This window comes from Folsomia candida, unplaced genomic scaffold (genome assembly GCF_002217175.1).
Source record: "Folsomia candida strain VU population unplaced genomic scaffold, ASM221717v1 Fcan01_Sc053, whole genome shotgun sequence".
NCBI lineage: Eukaryota > Metazoa > Arthropoda > Collembola > Entomobryomorpha > Isotomidae > Folsomia > Folsomia candida.
In genome coordinates, this window is record NW_019091245.1 from 40,791 (window position 1) to 66,827 (window position 26,037).

The 26,037-nt window shown below is 34.8% G+C and overlaps 1 protein-coding gene across 1 annotated transcript; it reads right to left on the reverse strand.

Moving 5' to 3' along the window:
- Positions 1-2,677: 2,677 nt before the first annotated feature.
- LOC110862289 (neuroligin-4, X-linked) lies at positions 2,678-8,336 on the reverse strand. Its single transcript, XM_035845413.1, has 4 exons — positions 8,276-8,336; positions 7,126-7,272; positions 5,484-5,684; positions 2,678-2,796 (listed from the first exon to the last, which is right to left on the reverse strand). Exons 1-4 carry the CDS (start codon positions 8,334-8,336, stop codon positions 2,678-2,680), a joined length of 528 nt encoding a protein of 175 aa, XP_035701306.1.
- Between the last annotated feature and the right edge of the window lie 17,701 nt (positions 8,337-26,037).

Here is a 26,037-nt window from a genome sequence, read left to right on the forward strand (position 1 = left end):
TAACGTTGCTAAGCAATTTTTTTAAGGTAGCTAAAGTCATTGCCAATTTCATTGCTAATTTCATGGCCAAAGTCAAGGCCAATTTCATGGCCAATTTCATGGCCAATTTCATGGCTAATTTCATGGCTAATTTCATGGATAATTTCATGGCCAATTTCATGGCCAAAGTCATATCCAAAGTCATGGCCAATTTCATGGCTAATTTCATGGCCAAAGTCATGGCTAATTTCATGGCTAATTTCATGGCTAATTTCATGGCCAAAGTCATATCCAAAGTCATGGCTAATTTCATGGCTAATTTCATGGCTAATTTCATGGCCAATTTCATGGCTAATTTCATGGCTAATTTCATAGCCAATTTCATGGCCAATTTCATGGCCAATTTCATGGCCAAAGTCATATCCAAAGTCATGGCCAATTTCATGGCTAATTTCATGGCCAAAGTCATGGCTAATTTCATGGCTAATTTCATGGCTAATTTCATGGCCAAAGTCATATCCAAAGTCATGGCTAATTTCATGGCTAATTTCATGGCTAATTTCATGGCTAATTTCATGGCTAATTTCATGGCTAATTTCATAGCCAATTTCATGGCCAATTTCATGGCCAATTTCATGGCCAAAGTCATATCCAAAGTTATGGCTAATTTCATGGCTAATTTCATGGCTAATTTCATGGCTAATTTCATGGCTAATTTCATAGCCAATTTCATGGCCAATTTCATGGCTAATTTCATGGCCAAAGTCATATCCAAAGTTATGGCTAATTTCATGGCTAATTTCATGGCTAATTTCATGGCTAATTTCATGGCCAATTTCATGGCTAATTTCATGGCCAAAGTCATGGCTAATTTCGTGGCTAATTTCATGGCTAATTTCATGGCTAATTTCATGGATAATTTCATGGCCAAAGTCATGGCTGATTTCATGGCTAATTTCATGGCTAATTTCATGGCTAATTTCATGGCTAATTTCTTGGCTAATTTCATGGGTAATTTCATGGCTAATTTCATGGCCAAAGTCATATCCAAAGTCAGGGCTAATTTCATGGCTAATTTCATGGCCAAAGTCATGGCTAATTTCATGGCTAATTTCATGGCCAAAGTCATGGCCAATTTCATGGCTAATTTCATGGCTAATTTCATGGCTAATTTCATGGCCAAAGTCATGGCCAAAGTCATGGCCAATTTCATGGCTAATGTCATGGCCAATTTCATGGCTAATTTCATGGCTAATGTCATGGCCAATTACATGGCCAATTTCATGGCCAGTTTCATGGCTAAAAGCATACTTTAGTTCAAACACTCATGAACGCGCTCCTATTGGCCAGTTCAAAATCTCAACGGCCAATCAGAACGCAGGAATGTCACGGAAGATTCAACGGGACGGACTTTTGTAAATTATAAGATAGATTTAAAATAAAATAAATATATAAATCTCAAGTTTCACCTGTCTTACAGACAGGCTTATATGTGAGTAGCTATATAATTTTGCCAATAAATTAAGTTTTCTGCAAAAGTTGGCAAAATGTCAACTCTTAATACATTTCATCACTTTAATCTCTTTTCACTTTATTCCGTCATTTAATTCCAGACCTACTAAGAAATAAAGGCCTAGGTCATCAAACGGACATCCAATTACAAAAGGCTATCAAATTCCGAATCTTGGAATGGGATGGAATTTCACACAAGGCCATTCTTAACCCGACTTTCTCTCAAAAGTCAACCCAATTTCACCATCACAGTGTTGATAGCTTTTATCGTCTAGTAGGAGAATATATGGTTTTCTGGTGATAATAGGCAAGTCAAAATGAAAATTATAGAGATGCCATTTACAATTGGATGTTCAGTTGATTATAAGTTGAAATTAAATTTTTTTGTAAACTCTTAGCTGATTTGAATAATCATGAGCTGAGATATTGATAAAAATGCTACTGGTCTTATCATTTTGAATCGCACCCTAAGTTGAAACAGATTAGATTTTTTGAATAGGAGTGAAAGTTGAGAAAGAAACATGCTCAAAAATACATGCTAGATACAAACTATTTTTTTAAATTTTATATTTTAGATTAAAGCCGTTTACAAAATATAAGTATTATTTAACCTCAAACTGTACTATAGATTGGTAGGAAACCTGTTCTTTTGTGTGATATAAATCCGTTTAAAAATAAAATGATTTTAATACATATTACATACAAAATATTTCAGATATGACAAACATTATTGTTGGAAAATAAATTAATTTATGAATTAATAAATATGTAGATTTTAAATACTAAAAAAATTGTAACCCAGCTGGGAATCCAAACCGTCTGGAATCAAAAAAAATTTATTAATTTGCAAACAAAATATTTGTATTACTTCCTATAGTGGAGGTTTGAGGGGATGAATTTGAGGGGTTTGAAGGCCATTCTTAACTTGACTTTCTCCCTAAACTAGTTATGAAAATAATTCATAAGTTTAAAAAATTAAATTTGCCTCACTCTAAAATTTGACTTTATCACGATTCCATCCACACTAGGGCCAAAATCTACTGAGAATTTGGGTAACGGAAATTTCCCAAATTCTGAAAAATGTTTCGTTTTCAAACACTCCAACACTGGGTCCGAAATGTGACCATGTGGATTCGCTGTATTTATGGGCGGTCCTCCCAAATTATGATCTTCTAAAGAAGACGAATTATTTTGTGTTAAACAATTCAAAGCTGCCGGGACACTTTGTCCCGCCACGTGGTTCTTGTATCAGCGCCCAGGGGGAATGTGACGACCCGGCGATTAAGATGGCGCGATGGAATAAGCCTATAATGGAAAAGAGAAAAAATATTACCTTCCTCTGAAGTTTTGCTTTCTTATGTGCACAGAAAAATTGCGAACAGTCATTTCGCCAAGAATTTAAATATAAATTATCTGCCTGTATCTGTTTTATGCACTTAAACCTCAAAATAAAAATTCGTCACAAAAATCTGCCGTTCTCCAGGGAGAAAGTTTCTCCAAAAACAACTCCCTAAAATATTTTAGAATACTTGCATTTATCTTGCATAACAAGGTGTTCACTCTTGTCGGAACCGTTTAAGGAACAATTAAAATATGCATATTATACAATTTTAGTGAAAGTTATCCCACAAAAATAATCTGGTTTGCATTTTACGAGGTCGGTTTCTGATACGCTATTGGGGTGTCAGGCCAAATGATTGTGGGGAATGAGTACCAAAAAGGTGATGATGAGTGTACAGGGATGTGACCTGTACACAGTTAGTAGACCTCTGACCTCCTCTGCAAAGGCGGATCGCAGGACTTCAGAATCAGTAAGAAGGGAATAAGAGCGTAAACGAACGCATCAATTTGCTTGCATTACATGTATTAGAAAATAAATTTCTCCTCTCTTGCAAGTCTGGACATCACGACCAGCGAAGAATAACTGATCCGAAGTACAGAGTTGGTGGGGCTTTTGTACCTCCAGAAATCACACCTGACTGCTGCCCAGCTAACATTAACATAATTTGATAATTAAATATAAATATGAATAATGTGTGATCCCTTTCTCATAAATAAATAAAAGATTCTGGTCGATACTGTTTCCCTTTTTTGGCAAATTGTCTGATCCTCAAAAAAAGGTCTGTCGTCAGCACTCTTCCATTTCTGTCTAATATGAGAAAATAAGAAAACCTTCCCAATTGAATTTCTGATGTGGCACTTCACTCATTCACTCACTTACAACTTATACCAGATCACTTATTACACGTTGCACGTGTATGTGTATGTGTGCACTTACACGTTGGGAAGATCGTAGAGATAGAGGTCAGTATTTCTATTGGGAGGAACCACGTGCAAGAAATAAGACTAAGAAAGCGCTTTTCTAAAAGTAAATATTTTGACCCTTGTGAAATGCCAAGAGCAAGAAACTTCCTTCTAACTATAATTAATTCAGCTACATACATACACTGTAAAAAGTGTGGTAGAGTCATATATAAACTACACGGCAGTAATGATTTCGGTAATTATTTGATACAATTTGGTAGAAATTTAATATTGCGCGGTGTATAACTTTATACCAAACAATATTAATTTCATTACTAAGCGCGGTAGAGTCTTATATACACACCGAATAGTAATGAATCATTTTGATTTATTACCACAGTTCTTAGAGTGTTCGGTTTCTTGTATTTTCATTTATTTATTTTTCTTTAAAAATGTTACTCTACCTTTTACAGAGGAAGAAGGTAGAGTAAACTTATTTTATTTACACTCAAAATAAACTGGTAACAGGCTTTTACCAGGCGGTGACTATATGTGACACTACCGCCATGGTAATAAATTTGATACTGAGCAGTCGTACATTTATTACTGGTAATAGTTATCAGCTGGTGAGTGACATATATTACCAACTTGGTAATATCTTTAATATCGGCGGTAACAAAGTTATTACCCTACGGTAATAAATTAGCAGACCAGTGACAATATATGACTTCATCTATTACCGGATTATTTTGTGTGTAGGTTTATCAATTCTTTAAAATTAAGTGCATCCCTACGGCAAATGGGGGCCATGTAGGGACTCCTACATGGCCCCCATTTCTTGACGTGTTTCTTATTGTGAGGTGCACGAAATAAAATAAACCCAAGAGACGCACTCATGGAGAAAGTTGACTTTCTCCTTCAAACAATTTCTCTCCATCAAACTTTCTCCAAGTTGTTTCGTCTCTTTCCCACTTTAGGTAACTTTTACTCGATTTGCGGACATTCAATTGCACACTTGATACACATCATGACAAGAGGTCCGTGTCCTACAAGTAGAGAGGTTTTCTCCATGGGTTTCAGTTTGCCGTAAGTAGGGAGAAAGTAAGTAGGGTAGAGAAAGTTGGTAAATAGTTGTCTAATGCTGGTCATATATACCGGTGAAAGTTGGAAAGCCCTGTTTTTATCTATTTAATATTTAAATAAGAAAACACTCATAACATCTTTTTCCTAAGGATTAAACTCCGCTCAATACCAGATGTGGAGAAAGTTGGTATAAATAAAATATTAAATAATGCACACAGAAATACTGCATTAACTAATTATTCAAACTGCTGATAATTTATTATCTTAATAATTTTCTGAATCAAACACATATTGCCAGAAGTTATACAATTTATAATCTTCCATTACACAATTCAAGAAAATTTCACTAAAACACATTCTCCCAAAAACAAAATAACCCCGTTTAGCCATTTTCCTAAAAATCAGTCTCCTAAAAACTCCCCGTCAAAATTTCCCATTAAAATTTCTCCATCCTACTTTCTCCTCTCTGATTACATGTTACACATTGTGCTCCCCTCTTCTTTTTTCTCTCCCTTATAACACATACGATTAGATTACTATGATGTATTTCATATCGGTGATGCCGTACTTTTTAAGCTCTTCCCCTCGTCATAATAATCTCATATTATACTTATTATCTTCAAGAAGAAAAGAGAACGAACGCTACAAAGCGTAACGATTATTACCGGGCGATGTGGTGGGTGAAGACATAAGGAAATTTATACAAGCTGCACCAGCTTCCCAACCCATGAGCGTGATATTGTCCGGATCTCCGCCAAACCGTGGGATGTTTTCCTTTATCCAGTGCAGCGCCGCGATCTGGTCCATCAGACCGTAGTTGGCCACACGAGGTTTCGAGGACGGTGAGTCGTTCAAATTCAAAAAACCTGCGGACACAAAACCAATTCTGATATAAAAGTTATGGCGGTCGAAAAGATGGAGTTACAAATTGGGCTGGACTTGGGGTACTTATTCTTATTAGGGAGATAAGTTATGGACCCTACAGTATGTAGATGAAAGGGGCTAGGAATTAGGGCGTTAGGGCGCAGAGAAATTCCGTATTTTATAGTTAGGGCGGAAACATTCTAACCAATGGTGACAAAAACCAATTTTGTAACTTAGTTGCCATTATGATACAATTGTGGTCGATTGGGATTGATTAATTAACAATTTGCTCAGGGGTATCGAATCGTAAGACAAATATTACTGCAAAGTCAATAAAGTCGATCTCAACCGGGAGTAAATTTATTACTGCTTAATGACAAAGTTAAATATTACACAATAAATTCGTAATTGCATAACGTACGACATATGTAGTTCGCTAGATTCGAAGATTCTGCCAACCTGACACAAATTACATCTTGAATTTATTAAATATCTTGAAATTTCTGTATTTATCTAAATTATATAACCCCTTACATTAATTTACTTCTCCATCTCCCTACATAATACCCCCGAACCCCTGAAAGCATAACTTTCCACCACTAGTTTCTCCCAATACTAACTCACCAAACCAAATGTATTTCCTTATCAGGACTTATTTTTATTTTACACTATTACCATCCCATCGCATCCACTCCTAACTACAACAATTACCGGGAAGAAATCTCCGTCCTTCCTAACTTTCTCTCTGGACCTCCGTTTCTGAAATCGCTGCCATCCCAATTATTACTCCAGTTCAGTGAGTCTCCCATCCAAGCAGCGTAAAAGCTCTCCCACTTTCTTTTCATGTGTCCATCCAGCCGGAATGTAATGCAGTCATGTTGTTATGTGTCCAGACTTTCACTCTAACTGACTGGCTGGACGCACTAGTCTGACTTCCTGTGCATGCATCTAGTGTAAATTCTCTACTTGAATATTCTACACTCTCAAGCGAGACCAAAGTGCAGTTGGATATCGAACAAAATCAATTATTTAAATGGCTGGAACAAGATTGTCAGGGATGTGATGGGACGTGGGAGAAAGTTTTTGTGTGGGAGGAAAATTTAGATCTGATTTAAATTTTTCTGGTGATTCGGGTGTAATCCGTACGGCCCATGTCTGGCTACACCACGAAAATTTAAACCTGATTTGTTTCCTAGGTGAATTTTAACTGGCGATAAATTTAATTTGTTACCAACTTATAACAAATTTATCCCCCCATGCTCACATTTATTTTTCATATTCCTCAACTATCCTAGAAATTATCAGAACCCTAGAGAATTAGTTATTAGTCGATAGTAAATTGTCAAGCAATCTAGAATTTATTACTACAAGTAAAAACTCGTATCGTTGAAATTTTTAACTTTGTTAACGGATTATTTGAAAAACTTTAAAATTTATTTTTACCTAGAATACCTAGGCGATAGTTAATCGAGACAAAGACGACGTCCGAGTAGGCCGCGAATACGGTGCCATCAACCAAATTTCCACTCCCCCAGGCAAACATCCCCCCGTGAATGTAGACAATGACAGGCTTCGGTTTTGCGTCGGGACCTGTAAATTTCAAAACGAATGCGTCAATTATTATGTTAACGAATTTTAACAAACATATATAACAGAGTTTAATTAATTATTTTGAGTGTGCAAATCTGTATTTGATATGCTAAATTTGGAAATATGTATACATATTTTGTATCATATATATATGATACAAAACTATTCCATCTGCATATATACTGAGAAATTTAATACTACGCTTGTTACGAGAAAGAAAGTACATAATTCAAGTTTTCGCCCATTTTTAATTTCGCAACATTTGATATTACGAAATATTAAAGCATAAATTGTAAAAAAAATATTTAAAATATATTTCGCAACGAAATTATCGATTTTACACATCATTTTTTTATTTTCAACCAAATATCTCTAAAAAAATTCGTGCTTCATATCAAATCCAATAATAAAACAATTTCATTTCTTCTTCATCCCTCCTTATTATTGTTCCCATCCAGTACAAAAATGTACACCAATTCCAGAAACAATTCCAGGAATCCTTGTCCTAAAAAAGCCAAACCAACCCAACACCAAGCCACACTATCCACCATATGTTCACAATCAGACTGGCATGACTAGCACCAAAAAGTCCAATTGTGCAGAGTCGGATTAGAAAGAATGGAGAAAACCGTCGCATTCCACTTTCTTACATGGTCGTCGTAGTAATCAAGCGCCGCACAATATTCTATGAGAGACTGGGTCATAATTCAAATCTTCCCGCATAAATACATTTTTAAATTTTGAACCAATTTTAACACACCGGTTCCATTATGCTACTGTCTCACAGTACCCTTCTTTTTCCGCGGTAATTTAATTCGTAATCCGTAGTAGAAATAAAGATGCATACCTGGACTTTTGGAAACTGCGGACCATTTGAAAGCATTGATCACGAATTTTGATAGAGATTTCAAATTTCCCCAACAATTTTGGGCTTACAAAAAAACTTTACAGTAATGTTGAAAATTACCCCCAAGCCTTTCACACAATGGTTTGCAATTCTTACTTGGAACAAAGCTAGCTAGCTGCATAATTGTGAAAGTAACTTTCTCTTTGTCTTTTCCCATATTTGAAATTCCTTTTCCTATGTCGGAGCGATTTGAGGAATATGGCCTTGGAATAGTAATGGGATAAGATGAGACAAATGCTAAAGTAAAAGTTGCAACAGTAGCGACAATTGTACAGGGTGAACTATGTTTGTGATTTTGTTTTAATTTTATAGAGTTTGATATGTTAAAAATACACTGAAAAAAGGGGAAAAAATGGGAGGAGGAACTCACTTTCGTAGAGTTGGTGTCCAAATTGTAGGCCGGGTGTGGTTGGGGGAGGTTAAATTGCCAACGTTTCGAACTCTTGTTCTTTTTCAAGGCGGCGGAGGGGAAGAATTTTGAGAAGTTGTGACTTCACGTGCCGAATTGTGAGTGAGGAAGGAAGGGTAAAAAAGGGTAAAGGAAGACCGTTACGCATGCGTTAACGGTCTTCCTTTACCCTTTTTTACCCTTCCTTCCTCACCCACAATTCGGCACGTGAAGTCACAACTTCTCAAAATTCTTCCCCTCCGCCGCCTTGAAAAAGAACAAGAGTTCGAAACGTTGGCAATTTAACCTCCCCCAACCACACCCGGCCTACAATTTGGACACCAACTCTACGAAAGTGAGTTCCTCCTCCCATTTTTTCCTATTATTTACTCACTATGCACATTCTACCAAATATTTAACCCAATTTTTTGTGCACTCCTTTTGAAAAATTAATAATTATGGCCCAATCCTTTTTCTACAACAAATTCCTTTCCTCAATTAATTGTTATTCTCCTCCTATCGTAGAACTTGCTAAGAACTATTTTAGTTTCATTTTAAAGAAGTGTCGCTTATCATCTCATTGTCATTTTTTAAATGCCTGTCTACGTAAAAAGATAATCCCACCTGGTTTCATTTTGAAATTCCATCCCGGCTTCATTCCCAACTCCAGGGATAAGGTTGTCATTAACAAACACCTTCATAATGCTTCTTTGAATTTAATCCGTACTTCATTCCAACATTTTTCTAGTGAAAAGGACATTATTTCATCCAAAATACTCTCCAGTAGAAACGTTTTAAGAAATAATTCGGATCCTAATACTTTCGGCCATATCCTAGATTTAGCCCGGCATTACAACAGTCAATTTTACTCTTCCTTGCGTAACATTAAGAATCATAAATTCCGTAAAAGTCAATCGTCACAATCCGGCCATAATTCTGTCTCCACACCACACTCTTCCGCCACAATTCCCTGTCACCCCCCCATTAACCAAGTTGTTTTAATCCCTCCCGACATTGTTCTGTCTCCAGACGAAACGTCACTTTTATGCCGTGGTCTAACCTTTTCTCCGACCCCTGATAAATCTAACCTTTTCGAATTGCACCAAGACCATGAACATTTTTACCGACGACTACGTTTATTGGGCCATTTTGGTCCTCATTCTGGTTCCTCATCCCCTCCCTCCATTACACAGTTTTCCGAATCCATAATAGACAAGGTTATTCCTAAAAAAAGCTCGTGGACACCCCCTCCAAACCAATTCCCTGATCTGGAATACTTCATAAATTCCTCCCGCAAAGCCCTCCCATCCAGCGGATATAGTTTCCAATCGCATAAATCTAATCTGTCTTCTCAAGAACTGTCTGCCATTAAATCTTTGTCCAACCGTACTGACATTGTCATCCGCAAGGCTGACAAAGGTGGGTCAGTAGTAGTTTGGTCCCGTGACCTATATATATCTGAGGCTAATTCCCAACTTAATAATACGAATTTTTATTGCAAATTAGATTCTGATCCGACTTCATCTTATCAGAAACAAGTTTCTAAAACGATTGGGAATTTTATCTCCAGTGGGGATTTACCTGTTTTTGCCCAGCGTTTGATTGAAAAGAACCCACGTTGCTCAGTTTTCTATCTTAACCCTAAAATTCACAAGTATGGCAACCCTGGTCGACCTATAGTGTCAACTGTTTGTTGCCCCACCTCCCTCATTTCCGCCTTTGTCGATTCGGTCTTACAACCCCTGGTCGCAAATACTCCCACGTATTTGAAAGACACGACCCATATGTTACAACTTTTAGAGAATTTTATATTCCCCGTCGACCCTGCTTCTTGTCCTACTTTCTTAGTTACCTGTGATGTTGCCCAGCTATATACGGTCATTCCTCACGCAGGTGGTCTGACCGCAGCGAAAGTCCTTTTTGAATCTAGATCCGTTCTTGATCCCCCGACTCATGTTCTAATCCGGCTTTTAGAATTGGTTTTGACATTAAACGCGTTCGAATTTAATTCTGAATTTTTTTCCCAAATCTCTGGTGTCGCAATGGGCACGAAAGTAGGCCCCAGCTACGCTTGTTGTTTTTTAGCACACCAGGAATTTTTATTCTTTGCACGTTACTCTGGTCCCATGCCCGTTCTCTATAAGCGTTTTATCGACGACATTTTTATGATTTTTCAATCCCCGGATACCGATGTCACCATCTTTTTAGACGCGATGTCCACAATGCACCCATCGTTGAAATTCGAAACCACAATTTCTAGCTCTTCAATTTGCTTCCTCGATTTGAAGATCTCTATTCGTGATCATAAAATCCTCACCTCAATCTATTACAAACCTACGAACCACATTCCTATCTTCCATACGATTCGTGTCACCCAAAACACGTTTTGGATAGCATCCCTTACTCTCAATTCCTACGACTCAGACGCATCTGTAGTGATGACGATGATTTCCTAACCCAAAGCTTTACCATGTCACAATTTTTCTCCCACCGTGGTTACCCAAGTCACCTTATCAGGAGAACGCTTGAGGCAGTCAAGGCTGTTTCTCGTAGCTCGCTCCTTGTCCCTCATGATAAGTCCACGAAGGACATTGTCCCATTAGTCGTCGGCTACTCCCCTAACGTGACAACAGTGGTACAAAAAACCAAATCCCTCTTCAATTCAATTCTCTCACATAATCCCAACTTTTCATCTAAACCAATCGTCGCATACAGACGAGCCCCAAATTTGCAACAGCTTTTAGTCCGTTCCAAATTGAAACCGATTGGTGACTCTATTCTACAAGATTCAACAACTTTCGGTACCTTTCCTTGTAATAGACCACGCTGCAAAACTTGTAAATCAGTTTTGCAACAACCTCATCTCAAAATCAACAATTTCACCTTCAAAATCAAATCTTCTTTTTCCTGTATTAGTTCGTCCCTAATTTATGCAATCTCATGTAAAAGATGCCCGGACGTGGTATACATAGGGCAAACCTCTCGTAAATTAGCTGATCGTTTCCGTGAACATTTAAAATCTATTAGCAATAATCTTGGTACTACGGTCTGCAACCACTTCATCCGCAATCACGATATTGATGATATCATCATCACTGCCCTCTGCAACGCTCCTTCTGATGAAAGAAAGCGTTTAACACTTGAAAATAAAATCATCTTTCTTTTCCAGTCCAACAAGCCCCCTGGCTTGAACGTTAACTTCAGTTTCCTTCTAAAATAGTTTTTTGGCAAGTTCTACATACCCTCAGGGCGGTTTGCATTGCCGACGGGTGTTTGGGCGACCCCGAGGTACCTGAGCCTGGACCGTTACGCATGCGTTAACGGTCTTCCTTTACCCTTTTTTACCCTTCCTTCCTCACCCACAATTCGGCACGTGAAGTCACAACTTCTCAAAATTCTTCCCCTCCGCCGCCTTGAAAAAGAACAAGAGTTCGAAACGTTGGCAATTTAACCTCCCCCAACCACACCCGGCCTACAATTTGGACACCAACTCTACGAAAGTGAGTTCCTCCTCCCATTTTTTCCTATTATTTACTCACTATGCACATTCTACCAAACACTGAAAAAAGGGGGTTTGGTTATAGTTATTCATAGGAAGTGTGTGCGAGTGAGGATTTATATATTAAGATGTAGGAGTAGTAGGAGGTCGTTAAAAATTTATTTACTATCAATCTTCCTTTCTATCTTACCACAAAGTTATTGACAACCTAATATTTACCATTTTATTATCATTTACACCTTATACTACGAATATCGCGGCTAGTTGTTGAATAATTCTAATAATAAAAATAAAGTAATCAAAATTGCAAATATTTTGATTCAAATGTAAAAATCCAAATATTTTATTACCATGGTTTCAGTTACTAAATGCTTTAATGCAATGCATTATACATGAACTCTGCGAACACACTACTTTACTCAATTGAATAAAAATACTAGACTAAATGCTTCAAGCAGAAAAAACAAATATTAAAGCAAATCCTTATAAAAGAACATTAATTAAATATTATATATTTTGTAATTCCGACATTAATTGAAATAAAAATTCCACATTTCCCCGTGTTTTCTCCTATTGGTCAAATTTTAATGTCAACACTTTCCCTCAAAGTTATATCCTTACATAAAATAGAAGCATTTAAGGTTAAGAAGATATGTTTCTCTAATCTCTTTAGGACAACATCGAGTCCCAGTCCCAGTTTCTCTCATGAGTTCAGCTTTGCACTTTTAGATGTGACATCTTTATTTATTTTTCCATTGGCAAGATTCCTTATTCTTACAGAAGAGAAAAGCTAGGCTCAAATCTGAGAAATGAAACGTCTTAATTTTTTTTGAGAAATGCTCATTTTAAGGTAGGCTTGTATATTTATTTACTGGACTTAGAAAGCTCCTTGATAGACTTCCTCTTTTGGAGAAAGTAGCAAAGCGAAAGTAAGTCTGGTGTATGTTATGCTGGGCTGTCTGCTTTCACTCTCACGATTTATTAGGATTGTATGTGTAGCTTTGTGTCAGAAAGGAAGAGAAAGCTGAATGGTGAAGCAGCCGCGGAGTGAAAGTTTATGAGAAAAAGAAAGCAGGGTTTCAAAATGGAGATATATTTCGTCATATCTTATAACAGAATTTTTTAAATTGGAATATATTTTGCTACGTAAGGATCTTACGTTAGGGTTAAACGTGTATAAAAGTTTATAAAATGTATAAAGTGTATAAAAGTGCATAAAATTTTGTACAAATAACACCTTATTTTTAAAGAATTCCTGGGATTCAAATATATGGTACACTTATTTTCATTGACATAAGAGATTATTCCTTTCTTAGATTTACACAATTTTGGATTTGCAGGTTTCACTATCAGGAAGTAGTCATAGCCAATAATATTTGCATAAGTTTAAGAGACAAAGTAATGATAATGGTGGCGCGAGTGTGCGCACTAGAGTAAGTGGAGAAGAAGAAGCGAGAAAGAGAAATGTATTAGTCAGTAGTTGGGGAGTAGTTGTAGGGAGCGGAACCTGTAAGCAGAATAAATCCTTGCTCCCGAAATCTTTCCGTCGTCTCATTATTCCTCATCCCTTATCATCATCCACTTATCATCCGCCATCCCCTTATCATAACCACAACGGACAACGGACCTGGGATCATGGGTAAAGGTTGGGTAAGGTTGAGGGGTAATTGATTAATTAATTATTGGTAGTTGAGAGTAGCACGGTCCACGTAGATATGTAGGTGCGAAGATAGTCGAGTCAGTCCCTTCAAAGTACCCTGGAGCCCACACCCCCTTCCTCACACGTGGCGACCTTGCACAGTGTCTAGTTGTGGTAATATTTTTGAAAAAATTAAGTAATGTTTATGAGAAATAGTATAGTTTTTGGAGGGCGATCGATTGGTTCCCTTGATAATTTTTGAGCTCTAACAGTATAATAGTTATTAAGAAGCGGTCATAATAAGTAGTAAGCCATCAAATTAGTTAGAAGAGTAAATTTTTGTCATTTTTTGAATCATTTCAACAGATAAGAGAGAAAAAATAGTTAGTGAAGTAGAAGGTGTGGGGAAACACGCCGTTTTTAGTTATAGTAAGAGATCTTAGGTGACGCTAGTGGTTCCATTTCTCAAATACAAGCAGCAGTAATCAGTAAGTAGTAGTGGTAGCAAGTTGAACTAGTAACAAAAAAATCCGTGGATGGCGCTGACAACTAAATCTGTCAAAGTCAACCAGTAATATAGTAATATAAAGTTGCTGCAGTGAATCGAGTTAGTTACTAAGAAATCCGCAGATGGCGATGAGGGTACTATTAAATTAATATTGGTGACTCCATTTTGCAAAAGCGTGGTGAATTATTAGTTGGTAGTGGAAAGAAGAGAGATAAAGTGAGAATTTTTATTGTTTAATGAAATTTGTGCTAATATTTGTGTCTTTTGTTTAGATCTTGCCAATTATTGAAAAGTTTGCAGTTGTTCGTGCTTATCATCAAAAGTAGCAGCTAAGAAGATTCTGTGAAAAATCGTGATCATCATCACAATCATCGTTCCTGTGTGGTATGTTGGAGGGTGACCGTTGGGTTCCCTTATTATTAATTTATGTCGGGCGACACTCAGTGTTCCCGTTGTATGTATTAAATGTCGGGCGACATCCAGTGTTCCCGTTTTTCGGATTTAGTTATTTATTTTTCGGATTTATTGAATTAGTAGTCGGGTAGCACACTGTGTTCCCGTATTTTGAAATTAGTTGTTTATTTTTTGTTGAATTAGTTGAATTATTTTTTTCGGATTTAGTTATTTATATTTCGGATTTAATGATTTAATTATGTTTTTGGATAGAAGAGTTATTATCTAATAATGGTAGATGGATAATTTAAGTAGATTTTAGTAAGGTTAAGTTGAAAGTAAGCATTAAGGTTAGAAAAGCGATAGAGTTTTATAGAAATACGAGTGAAATATGGCAGTATGGATAGAAATAGATCTAATATTAGTCCGAAACAATAAAATAATAGTACGAGAAAAGCCAATACTTCGAATAGAGAGAATAATAGTAAGAATAGTGTAAGTAGTAGTAATTTTGTAAATATGTCGAGTTTAAATGAAATTTTAGAACAATTGCCAGAAGTAGTTAGGATTCAGATACTCACGTATATAGAACAGAACGATGTAGTAAATAAAGTAAAGCTGTTACAGACACGTCGGCAGTCCGATAGCGATCCTTCCGAACAATTTATTTATGAAATGTATAGTTCAGGTAAGCAGATAGATCCATTAGAGTGCGAAGAAGTTAATTTGAAGCGAATTAGGGATGCGTTACACCCAGACATTTCAGCTTTAGTTGGTGATTTAAAAGAATGGTCAGTTGGTAATTTAATTGAGCAAGTCTCAGGTATTCATAGTTTATTTAGTCGACAGAATAGATTAAAATTAGTGCCTCCATTCAAGTCTAAACCACAGAATAGTCAAACAGATGATAGAAATAATAATTTTGATAGTTCCAATAGTAGAGAATTTAGTCATAGAAGTTTGCAGAATTCGTACGGAAATAGGAAATACAATCAGGGAAATTCCAACTGTGTTAATTCCAATTCGTATGATAGTCAGAATCAGAATAATTATAAAGGTGACAGGAATGGCTTAGAATCCAGAGGTATGAATAGAGGTCAGAATAGTGGTTATTTCAACAATCCATATAATTATCTGCACAGAGGGAAGTATAGTAGTTTGCATAATTCGAATCAAATTTATCATAATTCAAATCAAAATCAGTACAGAGGTAATTTTTCTGGAAATAGGAGTGGAAATAGTTCATACAACTTGTATCGTATTAAGTGTCGAAAATGTTTGAATTACGGCCATTATGCTAGAGATTGTAGTTCTAAACCGACAGGCGTAGTTACGGCTTTACCTGAATATCCACAGCAAGGTGTAGATAGTGAACAACCAGCTGCACAATATCCCACACAACATTCTACATAATTTCAAATAAATATTTCTTACAAGTTACCATACTTTCGCTCATTGAATTTAAATTATCCAATCTCAATTTAAAATTAGAACTTACCGAATTATTATTATAGTAAATCACTATGTAGTATCGAATTATTTCGTATTTTAGTTAATTTTTCTTCTTTTGATTTAAACACAGCACGAAAGATTAATATAGAATTTGAACACGCCAATTCAATTTCAATTAAATAATAAGAAGTAATAGAAACTATTAATTATTCACAAACTAGATTTAACATTAGGTCACTAAGAAACACACAAGTTATGCATACGTATCAAGCTGATAATTCACTTATTTATCCACTTAGCGATTTAATTAAGAAATAACGTATTACTCTCAATTAGAAATTTTTAGTTAGAAGATTGTTTTGAATATTCGGTTCGTTTAATAAGATTCTTAAAATAAATTATTAATTGCTAACTTAATTAACTTGAAAGTAAAATCAATTCTGGATTTAGATATTTTTCGTCAGTATATATAGAGGATATAATAAAATTAGCAACAGACAGATTTTTTTGGTTCATAAAATAGAACTAATAGATTTTTTTTCAGTTCACAAAGTAACGTTGATTTAATTCCACTTTAGCAAAAAATAAAATATTCAGTATAAATTAGCATAGACAATTGATAACAAATTGAGAATTACTGTGAATTATAAAGTTTTGAAGAAAGATACACAATTCAATGCTACCATTACAAAAAGCAAATATAATTTTTCGTTTCATTCACTCGTGAGCACGATATATAGTTATTGATTTAATAGTTGATTTTTTGAGAAACTAAAATACATCCTGATAGTACGAGAATAGCGATTTTTGATAATGGCACTTTATACGAATAGGATTTAATCATTTTAGTTGTAATTTTGAAAAATAATTAGTAAATTTAAGCTTAGTTTTTTTTGAGAGTCTAAGAGAAGCTAGGTTATTATTAAATTTAGGGAGTGTCACTTTACCAAGAGAGAATTCCGTTTTCTTGGTCAGGTGATTAATTAGTTTATTCGTTCGATAGTCTGAGAAAGCTAGAATTTGGAATTGATACAATATTTATTTAGTAGAGATAGTTATTAATAAAGGTTTGGTTTTCCTCTTCCCGGGACAGTCAAATAATCGTTTAGGCTTTATAGGATAGCAGTTTGGTATTCGAGTTTTATAGAAAACTTTCGTACCCTTGCTGCTCCATGTTATTAATCAATTAGGAAGAAAGTTAGATTTAAGTGGGGCATGAAACAAGAACATGCTTTCAATAGGTTTAAGGAATGTATGGCTTGAGAGGTCATGCTTCTCAATTTGAATTAAATTTATGTAGGAAAAGATAGATATAGGTTTAAATATAGATTTGGTTAAATATTTTAATGGAAAGTAGGTTTAGGAGTTAAAAATTTAGTTATTACAAAGTGATTGTTCAGGTATAAAGAATGTCCTGAAATAATTTGGTCAATTAGCAAGCTTAAATATTTTCTTTTTGTACGAAATTTAAGATTTTAGCATACAATAGAGTTCTTCTATATTCATGTAGTTTTCATAATAAGTCTAGGAATTTAAAATATAGTATTAAGAAATTGAAGAAGAATGTTTGAAATTGTTCATTTCCAATTAAAGAAGATTAAAATTAGATTCGGAACTAAATAGATTATCTTTCACGAGCTTTAGTAAATCTTACGCCAGTCGAGACTGATCACCTCAATGGTTATAGAGATGTGTATTTTCCAAATTCACTCAAGAATATCGAGTTAGCTCAATGGAACGATAATGAGGTAGTTAAAATTTTTAAATGTTGAAAAGTAAGGCGATAGCGTTCCGCTGAACTCTTCAAGTTAAATGAACTCTTTCCCTTATTCTGTTAGGTATATTAGTAAGTAAGCTAGTAAATTAGTAGATATCAGTAATGAAAAAGGAATATAGTAGTATTGTTTGAAATTTAAGTAAGAAAGGTTTGTTTCAGTAAGAATTATAAATCCTGGCCAGGTGTAGAAGGTAAAATTTATAAAAGATATAAAAAGTGTAAACGATAAAAGGTATATAAATTAAATGAAGAAAGAATATTTTTGGGTCCTACTCCCGTATGAAATGAAAAATATAATGATAAAGTTTGGGTCCTACTCCCGTATTAAATGAGAAATATGATGATAAAATTTGGGTCCTACTCCCGTAATAATAAATGTGATGGTAATATTTTTGGGTCCTACTCCCGTTTCAAAGAATAATAAATGTGCACACGGTCGATCTAGGATCAAGCGGTTAAAATAAGTTAATTTTATATGAAGGATACATTTTAGTTAACGTAGATAAATTAGTATAATAGCGTAGTATAGTTTTAAGGATATAGGGACTGCAGCCCTTATCACATACATTACTTATCACAAACATTAGTATCGATAGTGCATCAACATAGCTGTTAAGAAACGATTTTTTAGGAATAATATGAATAACGATATACATAGTTACGTCTACTGAAGTCAAATTAAGTCTAATAAAATTTGCTAGGAATTTAAAGTTGATAGAAAAGGTTTAATTGGAGACGTACCTCATGCAAGTTCAATTTTCGAAACTTTATTTATTTATTTTATCGGCACTTTGCCAGATGGTTGTTTTCATAGAAATAAATATTGTCTTGTAGGTATTGATAAGCTCAGTCGCTGTTTAGAATTTCCTATGTCTTCTCAAGTCGCCAAAAATTAGTTCAAGTCATTGAAGATTAAGTATTTGTTGTCGTTTTGGTTCTCCTAAAAATATTTTAAACGATAACGCAACACAGTTTTTGAATAATACTATGAAAAATTTGCGTAACCAATAGGTTATTAAACACGTTACAATTTCTAAGTAAAATGCTTGTCGAATTAGAGCTGAAAGAGTTAATGCTGATTTAGTTAGAATGATAGCTAGTTATTTAAAAAATGCACACGGAAACTGGAACGTTCACATTCAAAAATTTGCCGTAGTTTTAAGTAGTTCAATTAATAATAGTAGTCAAGTTTCTCCAGCTTTGTTAAATTTAGGAAGAGAAATTCAGTTACCAATAGTTAGAGCTTTACAAATAAATAGTTGCGAAACTTTTGAAACAGAAAGAATTAATTTAGCAAATACATTACCAGAATCTCTTAACGAAATTATTTCAAAAGGTTACAAATAATATTATTAAACCACATCAGGTGAACAAAGTTTATTTTAGCAGGAAAAGTGAAAAGAATGAGAAGTTAATATTGATGATAAAGTTTTAGTACGTAATGCTGGATTATCACATGCAAATCAGAATAAGTCTCAAAAATTTTGTTAAATGAATTACTTTCTTTAGACGTTAAAATTAAAATTAATTCCTTTCAAAAATTCTCAAGTAAATATTTAAACTTAGACAACATTCCAAATAGAATCATAAGCAAACGTCGTGTTTCCTATTCAAATCATTTTTTGAAAGATCCAAAGTAGTTAATTTAAGTGTCGTTACTAGAAATTATAATTTTAAAAAAATCTGAAATTCCTGTTATGAGACGATTACGAGCACTAGAGTGTGCTATAAATATAATTTTCCAAGGATAACTAACTATTTTTGTTGTATTTCTTCTGTTTGTTTCTAGAAAATTGATTAGAATGCTAAATTTTTTCCACCGCCTATTGTTGAACCCAATGAGGACGCTACATTTTTGTTTCCGGTCTTATCCTACGTGTTTCATCTTTATCGAACACCTAATCAACATGACCTTTTTCACATCGATGCATCCGAATCAAGAATTGGTCGACATTTGAAAATTCCCTCATCCCTTAAATCGTCATTCACCGTCTCTAAAAATTCTTATAAACACTTATTCGTCGACATAGCCGAAAAATTCGCCGAATCCTTAAGTTTAGTTGATAAATTAACTGTTAAAGAAATTGCCATTAATTTAGAGTTTGATTCAAAATATTTATTCTACAATTGTACAACTCTCATTCAATTTTCAAGTTATAATTTTAATGTAATTATTGATCCATTTAAAGTATTTAAATTAATTAGGCAAAATTTTGATAAAATTATGTAAGATTATAAGATTGTAAAATTGATTTTTGATGATGTTGATATTCGAGCATTCTAGAGATATTTGTGTGTATTTGGTGTAGGAATAATTTATGTGCAAAATATTTGCCAACATATTTTAGAATTAAGTGAGAAACCCAGTTTGAAGTATTGTGTAAAGTATTATTTGAATATTGATATGGATAAGTCAGGTCAGAGTAAGAATTGTTTTTTAGTCCTTTAATAGATATATATAAGAAATATGCAATTAATTATACGATATATTTACTTAAATTATGGATTAAGCTGAAATTAGATTATAATATCGATATGTATAGTTAAGAAAAATCGAACCAGTCTACTTTAAATAGTTACCAATTCCCTAAATAAGTCCTCGGCAAGCAGTAGAATTTTTAAAATACTCAGTTCTCTCAATGTGTTCAATCCTCAAGTTAAAAAATGATATTTCTAAGCTTTTTGAGTCACGAAAAGACTTAATTTTTTCAATTATACGAATGGAGATTAGTAAAAGCAAAAGAAATAGATTGTAGAATTAGTCGTATTTTCAGTGTAAAGTGAATTACGTAAAAATTTTCGATAAATTCCTCAAAACAGTAGTTATTTCTAAAAAAATACTTGGTTGTCATTTGGTAAAAAGCGAAATATTGGATGAAATTTTATTAATTAGTCTAAATTTTTTTAAGTGTGAGATTTCTCAAATCCAAATTAGTCAAATCTTTGAATCAAAATTAGAAAAGTCCGCAAAAAAATTCAATTAGTAGTTGATGTTAATGAGTGTTGGGAGGTGGCCGACAAAAAAGGTCCCTCTGAGTCCGAAATTGAGTCGTTATGTAGCAGGGTAGCCGTTTTAGGTTCCCTTAATTCAAATTCAGTAGAAATCAAAATTAAATTAGTAAAAATGTTGGGAGGGTGACAACAAAGTTCCCTTGTTAGTGACGAAATAGAAATTGAATCATCTCACATTGTTTAAGTCAAATTTCAAATTCTCTACATATCGAGCTTCCAATGACAAAAAAGTATAAAATTTCTTAAGTAAAACAATGAAAAAGATTAGTTTTAAGTTTCAAAATGAGGAAAGGAAAAGATTAATTAAGAGTAGAAATACAGGTGTCGATCACAGTAAGAGAAAAGAGAAACGTAAATTTTTAAACCCACCGAGAGGTCCTTCGTTGCCCCCCGGGACTTATTTTTGGATGGGGAGGATATCAGGAAGTAGTCATAGCCAATAATATTTGCATAAGTTTAAGAGACAAAGTAATGATAATGGTGGCGCGAGTGTGCGCACTAGAGTAAGTGGAGAAGAAGAAGCGAGAAAGAGAAATGTATTAGTCAGTAGTTGGGGAGTAGTTGTAGGGAGCGGAACCTGTAAGCAGAATAAATCCTTGCTCCCGAAATCTTTCCGTCGTCTCATTATTCCTCATCCCTTATCATCATCCACTTATCATCCGCCATCCCCTTATCATAACCACAACGGACAACGGACCTGGGATCATGGGTAAAGGTTGGGTAAGGTTGAGGGGTAATTGATTAATTAATTATTGGTAGTTGAGAGTAGCACGGTCCACGTAGATATGTAGGTGCGAAGATAGTCGAGTCAGTCCCTTCAAAGTACCCTGGAGCCCACATTCCCCTTCTCACATCACAAAACTATTTCGCATTTTTTTTTAATTTCCAGAAAATTACGTGCCAATTTTTATGAAGATTCAGACCTGCAATATTTTACATCTTCACCCTTGACTGAACATATGGGCCAAACTGACAGAAAAGGATCAGAAAAAAGGCACAAAAATGAAAAACTCACCACATTTTCATCCTCATTTGTCATGTTCATCCATCTCCCCACTTTCTCCTCACTTTCTCTTTTTCTGATAAAAAGGCCGAAAGTGAATTCGAAGTGAATTCAAATATTCACCATACACAAGTAGAAAAGGAAGACTTAGAACTGATAAATTCTTAAAATAAATTGAGCCTTCGTCCATCCGCAAATACAAAACACGGAATACAGTTCATCTAGCTATCTAGCAATCGATGGAAAAATCCAATCCATCCCGGAAAATATTACTAAGATGAAGAAAGAGAGTGAAAGTAAATACGCACAAAGAAATCCCGACAGTAGAAAGTGGACACACTCTAAATGATCCGGTAACAAAACTATAATCGTATGCGCAATTAAAGAACGTCCGGGAATGAATGGGAATGGTCTGAAAATGTGGTCATAAAATCACAATGAGTTATCGGAATTTTAAACTTTTTGCATATGTATAATACCAAATACGTACCTACATAATTTAATTAATAGCTAAGGCCGCCACACCCCCGTTGGCGACTAGTTCGATTTTCTTGCGAAGATTTTTCATTAAATTTTTTCCCGAAGTTTTTGCCACTTCCGAGGTGATTTTCTTCCATCGTCCTTTGAATTTTCGAAAGGTGTCAGGCACATCTTGAAGCCGGGAGTATACTGACTTAGAACGTGCCCAGAATTTTTCGATTGGGCGGAGTTGGGGTACATTAGGTGGGTTGATATCTTTTGGTACGAAATCAATATTTTTCTTTCTGAGGTACTCGGTCACTTTCTTTGCATAGTGACAAGTGGCGAGGTCAGGCCAAAACAAAACTTTATCATTTTTGTGAAACCTATTAATAAATGCTTCCAATCCAGCCTTGACGCAATTTTTCAGATAAATATCTTGATTGATATTCCCTTCGAGAACTACCGGGTCTGATACATGTCCGTGACTGGAGATGCATTGCCAAATGCAATATTTCTTTGGAAATTTGTCTTTTTTTCGTACTTTTTCTTCATAAGCCACTTCAGAGGGATCCGAGCTATGAAAAAAATGACGCCCTGGAAGATTTGAAGGGTCAACCGGAACATACGTTTCGTCATCCAGGATCACTACTTTTCCACGCATTTTCTTCAACAATTTTTGACAGCAATCCTTGATCCGACTTTCTTGTACGGGCTTGTAATTTGGTGCAGGTTTTTTGGTCCTTGCTTTGATTCCTAATTTATGGACCTTAATTTCCCCCAGGTAGCTTTTGGAAATTTTGACTTTCCTGGCAGCTACAGCTACTGACGTTGATGGCTTGGTTTTGAAAATTTTTTCAATTCTATTTTTCACTCGAGTGGTCGCTAGCTTCGCCGGACGACCAGCTGGCTTCTTGAATTGCACATTTTCGGAATCCTTGAACTTTTTTATGTAGGAATACACATTTGAACTTGGAATTCCTTCCTGCTTAAAAAAGTTCCAGGTCACCTTGGAGTCTCGGTTGGCTGTCGTGTTGTAGAACTCCATCACTCGTTTTGCTAACAGCTCCCTTTCAAACAAGCTTCTTCTACCCTTATCCATTTTTGAAATTTAAGAGTGATATACCAAATTGACCCTAATGAAGTGGGCTTTCAGAAATTTAAATTATTATAGTTCGCGGGTTTATTGATTTGTCAATATACTCGCTAGAGCGCGCATTCCCATTCATTCCCGGACGTTCTTTACATCAACACGGTGCAAATGTATTGAAACTAAATAGTACAAAGATGATTTTAAATTTATCACTATGGCATCTAATTTCCTAGTAAAGAATTAAATAAAAGAAATAAAAAAAATAAAATTAAAGAAGTAAATATTTGTAGACTAAATCCTACTAGATGTCCAGCATCACCGATATGTTAATAAAAACTACCCAACTTCGAAAGCGTCGATTAACTTACACGCTTCGGCTTGTCCAAATTTTGTAATCGGATTTTTTAGTGTGCCTGGACCGGAAATGATGAAAAGGAACACACAGCCAACTAACAAACCCACCTTTCCCTCTCTCCTCTTCAACCAATCATTCATTCCATTTCCTTTACAATCTATTACGATGAAGACCTTTCAGTTCGTCGGACGAAAAGGGAATAAAAAACTAGGACTCTACACTGAATAAAAAAATCGGCAAGCCGTGTCAGAGAAAAATACAACCAGAGACCTATTTCTTTAAAATATTCATAAGAAATAAGCACACCCTGATATTTCAGGGGAAAGTACAAATGCATGTCCGTGTTTTTTCATAGATATGAAAATAAAAATTTTAATTGATTTTGTAAATTTTCCAAAAATACGAAAATTTATTTGGAAGAGGAGAAAATTATGAAAAAATTAGAACTACATGAAAAAGCTAGGGTTGCGTATTTTCACGTTTATTTCGTATTATTTACACCTAGAGTCAATTACAAAGTTGGAAATAGAAATACAATTTCCACGATTTTACATAAATACGAGATATTCCTTAATAAATTTTCGTTTAAGGAGACATCTGTAAGTTTTTATTGATTCATTAAAAATTACTTTTCCCCACCCCAAATTTTGCTAAAATACTGTTTTTGCAATTACTTGCCAAATTTTGAGAAAGAAATCTTTAATCAGATATCTCCCAGGCACCAACACCCACCAAAATTGGATCAGACTCACTCTTACTCTCCCTTTCGGTGGCTTAGTCTGACATAGGATTAGGTATTGGAAGAAAGCTGGAAATCAGGGAAAGAAAACGGATGGAAATAGAGAGAGCCCCCCACCTTCTTTCTCATTTCCAAACACTAAACTTTCTCCACCTACCTTCTCTTTTTTTTACTCGTCACTTTCTCCACAATATTATCGGATGCACTGCATCCATTTTTTTTCACTTTCTCCATCTTCCTAAAAGCACTGCTAATTGAATATCCACCAAGAAGGGGTATAAGAGAGCCGACGGACATAATTTATGTGCACTTGGTGAAAGTAAAAGAGAAAGCAGATTCTTTAACATATATTTAAACTATCGCAGTCCGGACTCATTTCGTTTTATCGATTAATTTCTCAAATCAAGTGTTTCGTCTAACGATGGGTTTAGACTTCGTAGTCAAGATTATCTCAAGAGAGAAGGAGTCAGATTAAGGGTGACTAATTTTATTTCGCTTACTCTTTACCCGGGTGTGATTGAATTTTCGGATAATGAACCATAGAAAGATTTACGGATTTTATGGTGAAATTTGGACAAGTTGCGATTTGTCGATGTCGTTGTTGTCACTGCTAGTCTGTAGGGGTAATTAATCCTATCCGAAAAAATAAGGGACTCCAGAAGGTTAGTAATTGTGTACTTTAAAGACTTTCTTCTATGCCACATTTTTCTGAACATATCTCCTTACTAGGTTCATTTCGATTAAAATATTTGCTTTTCTTTGATTTAAAACAGAAAAAAAATATTGAGCAAAATTGTGATGTATACAACAAGTTGGCAAAAGTTAGCTCAAGTTGTATAAATTTGAATCAAGTTTGTATAAAATTTAATTATACCAATTTGGCAAATTTTACCCAACTGAGTTGTATGAATGGCAATTTAGTCACCCTTGAGTAAAAGTTGTACAATTTTTTACTGGATACATCACAAATCTATAATAACACTTTAAACAAATATTCTCTCAACTATTAATTTCTGACTTTTAAACATAGCAAAACATAAAGTTGTATTTTGTTATTTAATAATTTATTAGTTAATTTTTTTCAATGGATTCATTTACTTGATAACTAATCCTAAGTTAATAAAATTGTATAATTTTACCTGCGGACAAACGGGCGACGTCTGAATTGTGGCTTTAACATCGTTCCACGGTACGGGAGATAACGTCGGACTAAAAAGTAATGATATCAGAATTATCTGTACACCCAAGCTTAAAACATATTTCATGACAGCGCGAATTTAAAAATTGTAGCCGCTGTGTCATCTATGAATACCTGAAACGTGCCGATCTTATTGGCGGTGCGGCATATGGTATGCCAAAAAATATCTGGAAACATATCAAAATATACATATCACCACGGTGATAATTCGTTACCATATTACAAAGCGTAACATCTACTGTTCGTTCAATAGAAATATGCATTAAATAATCTCAAAAGTTATCTGGCTAATTAAATTGAATTGTCGAAGCACACACAAAACGTTGTTAATAGTAATGGCCAT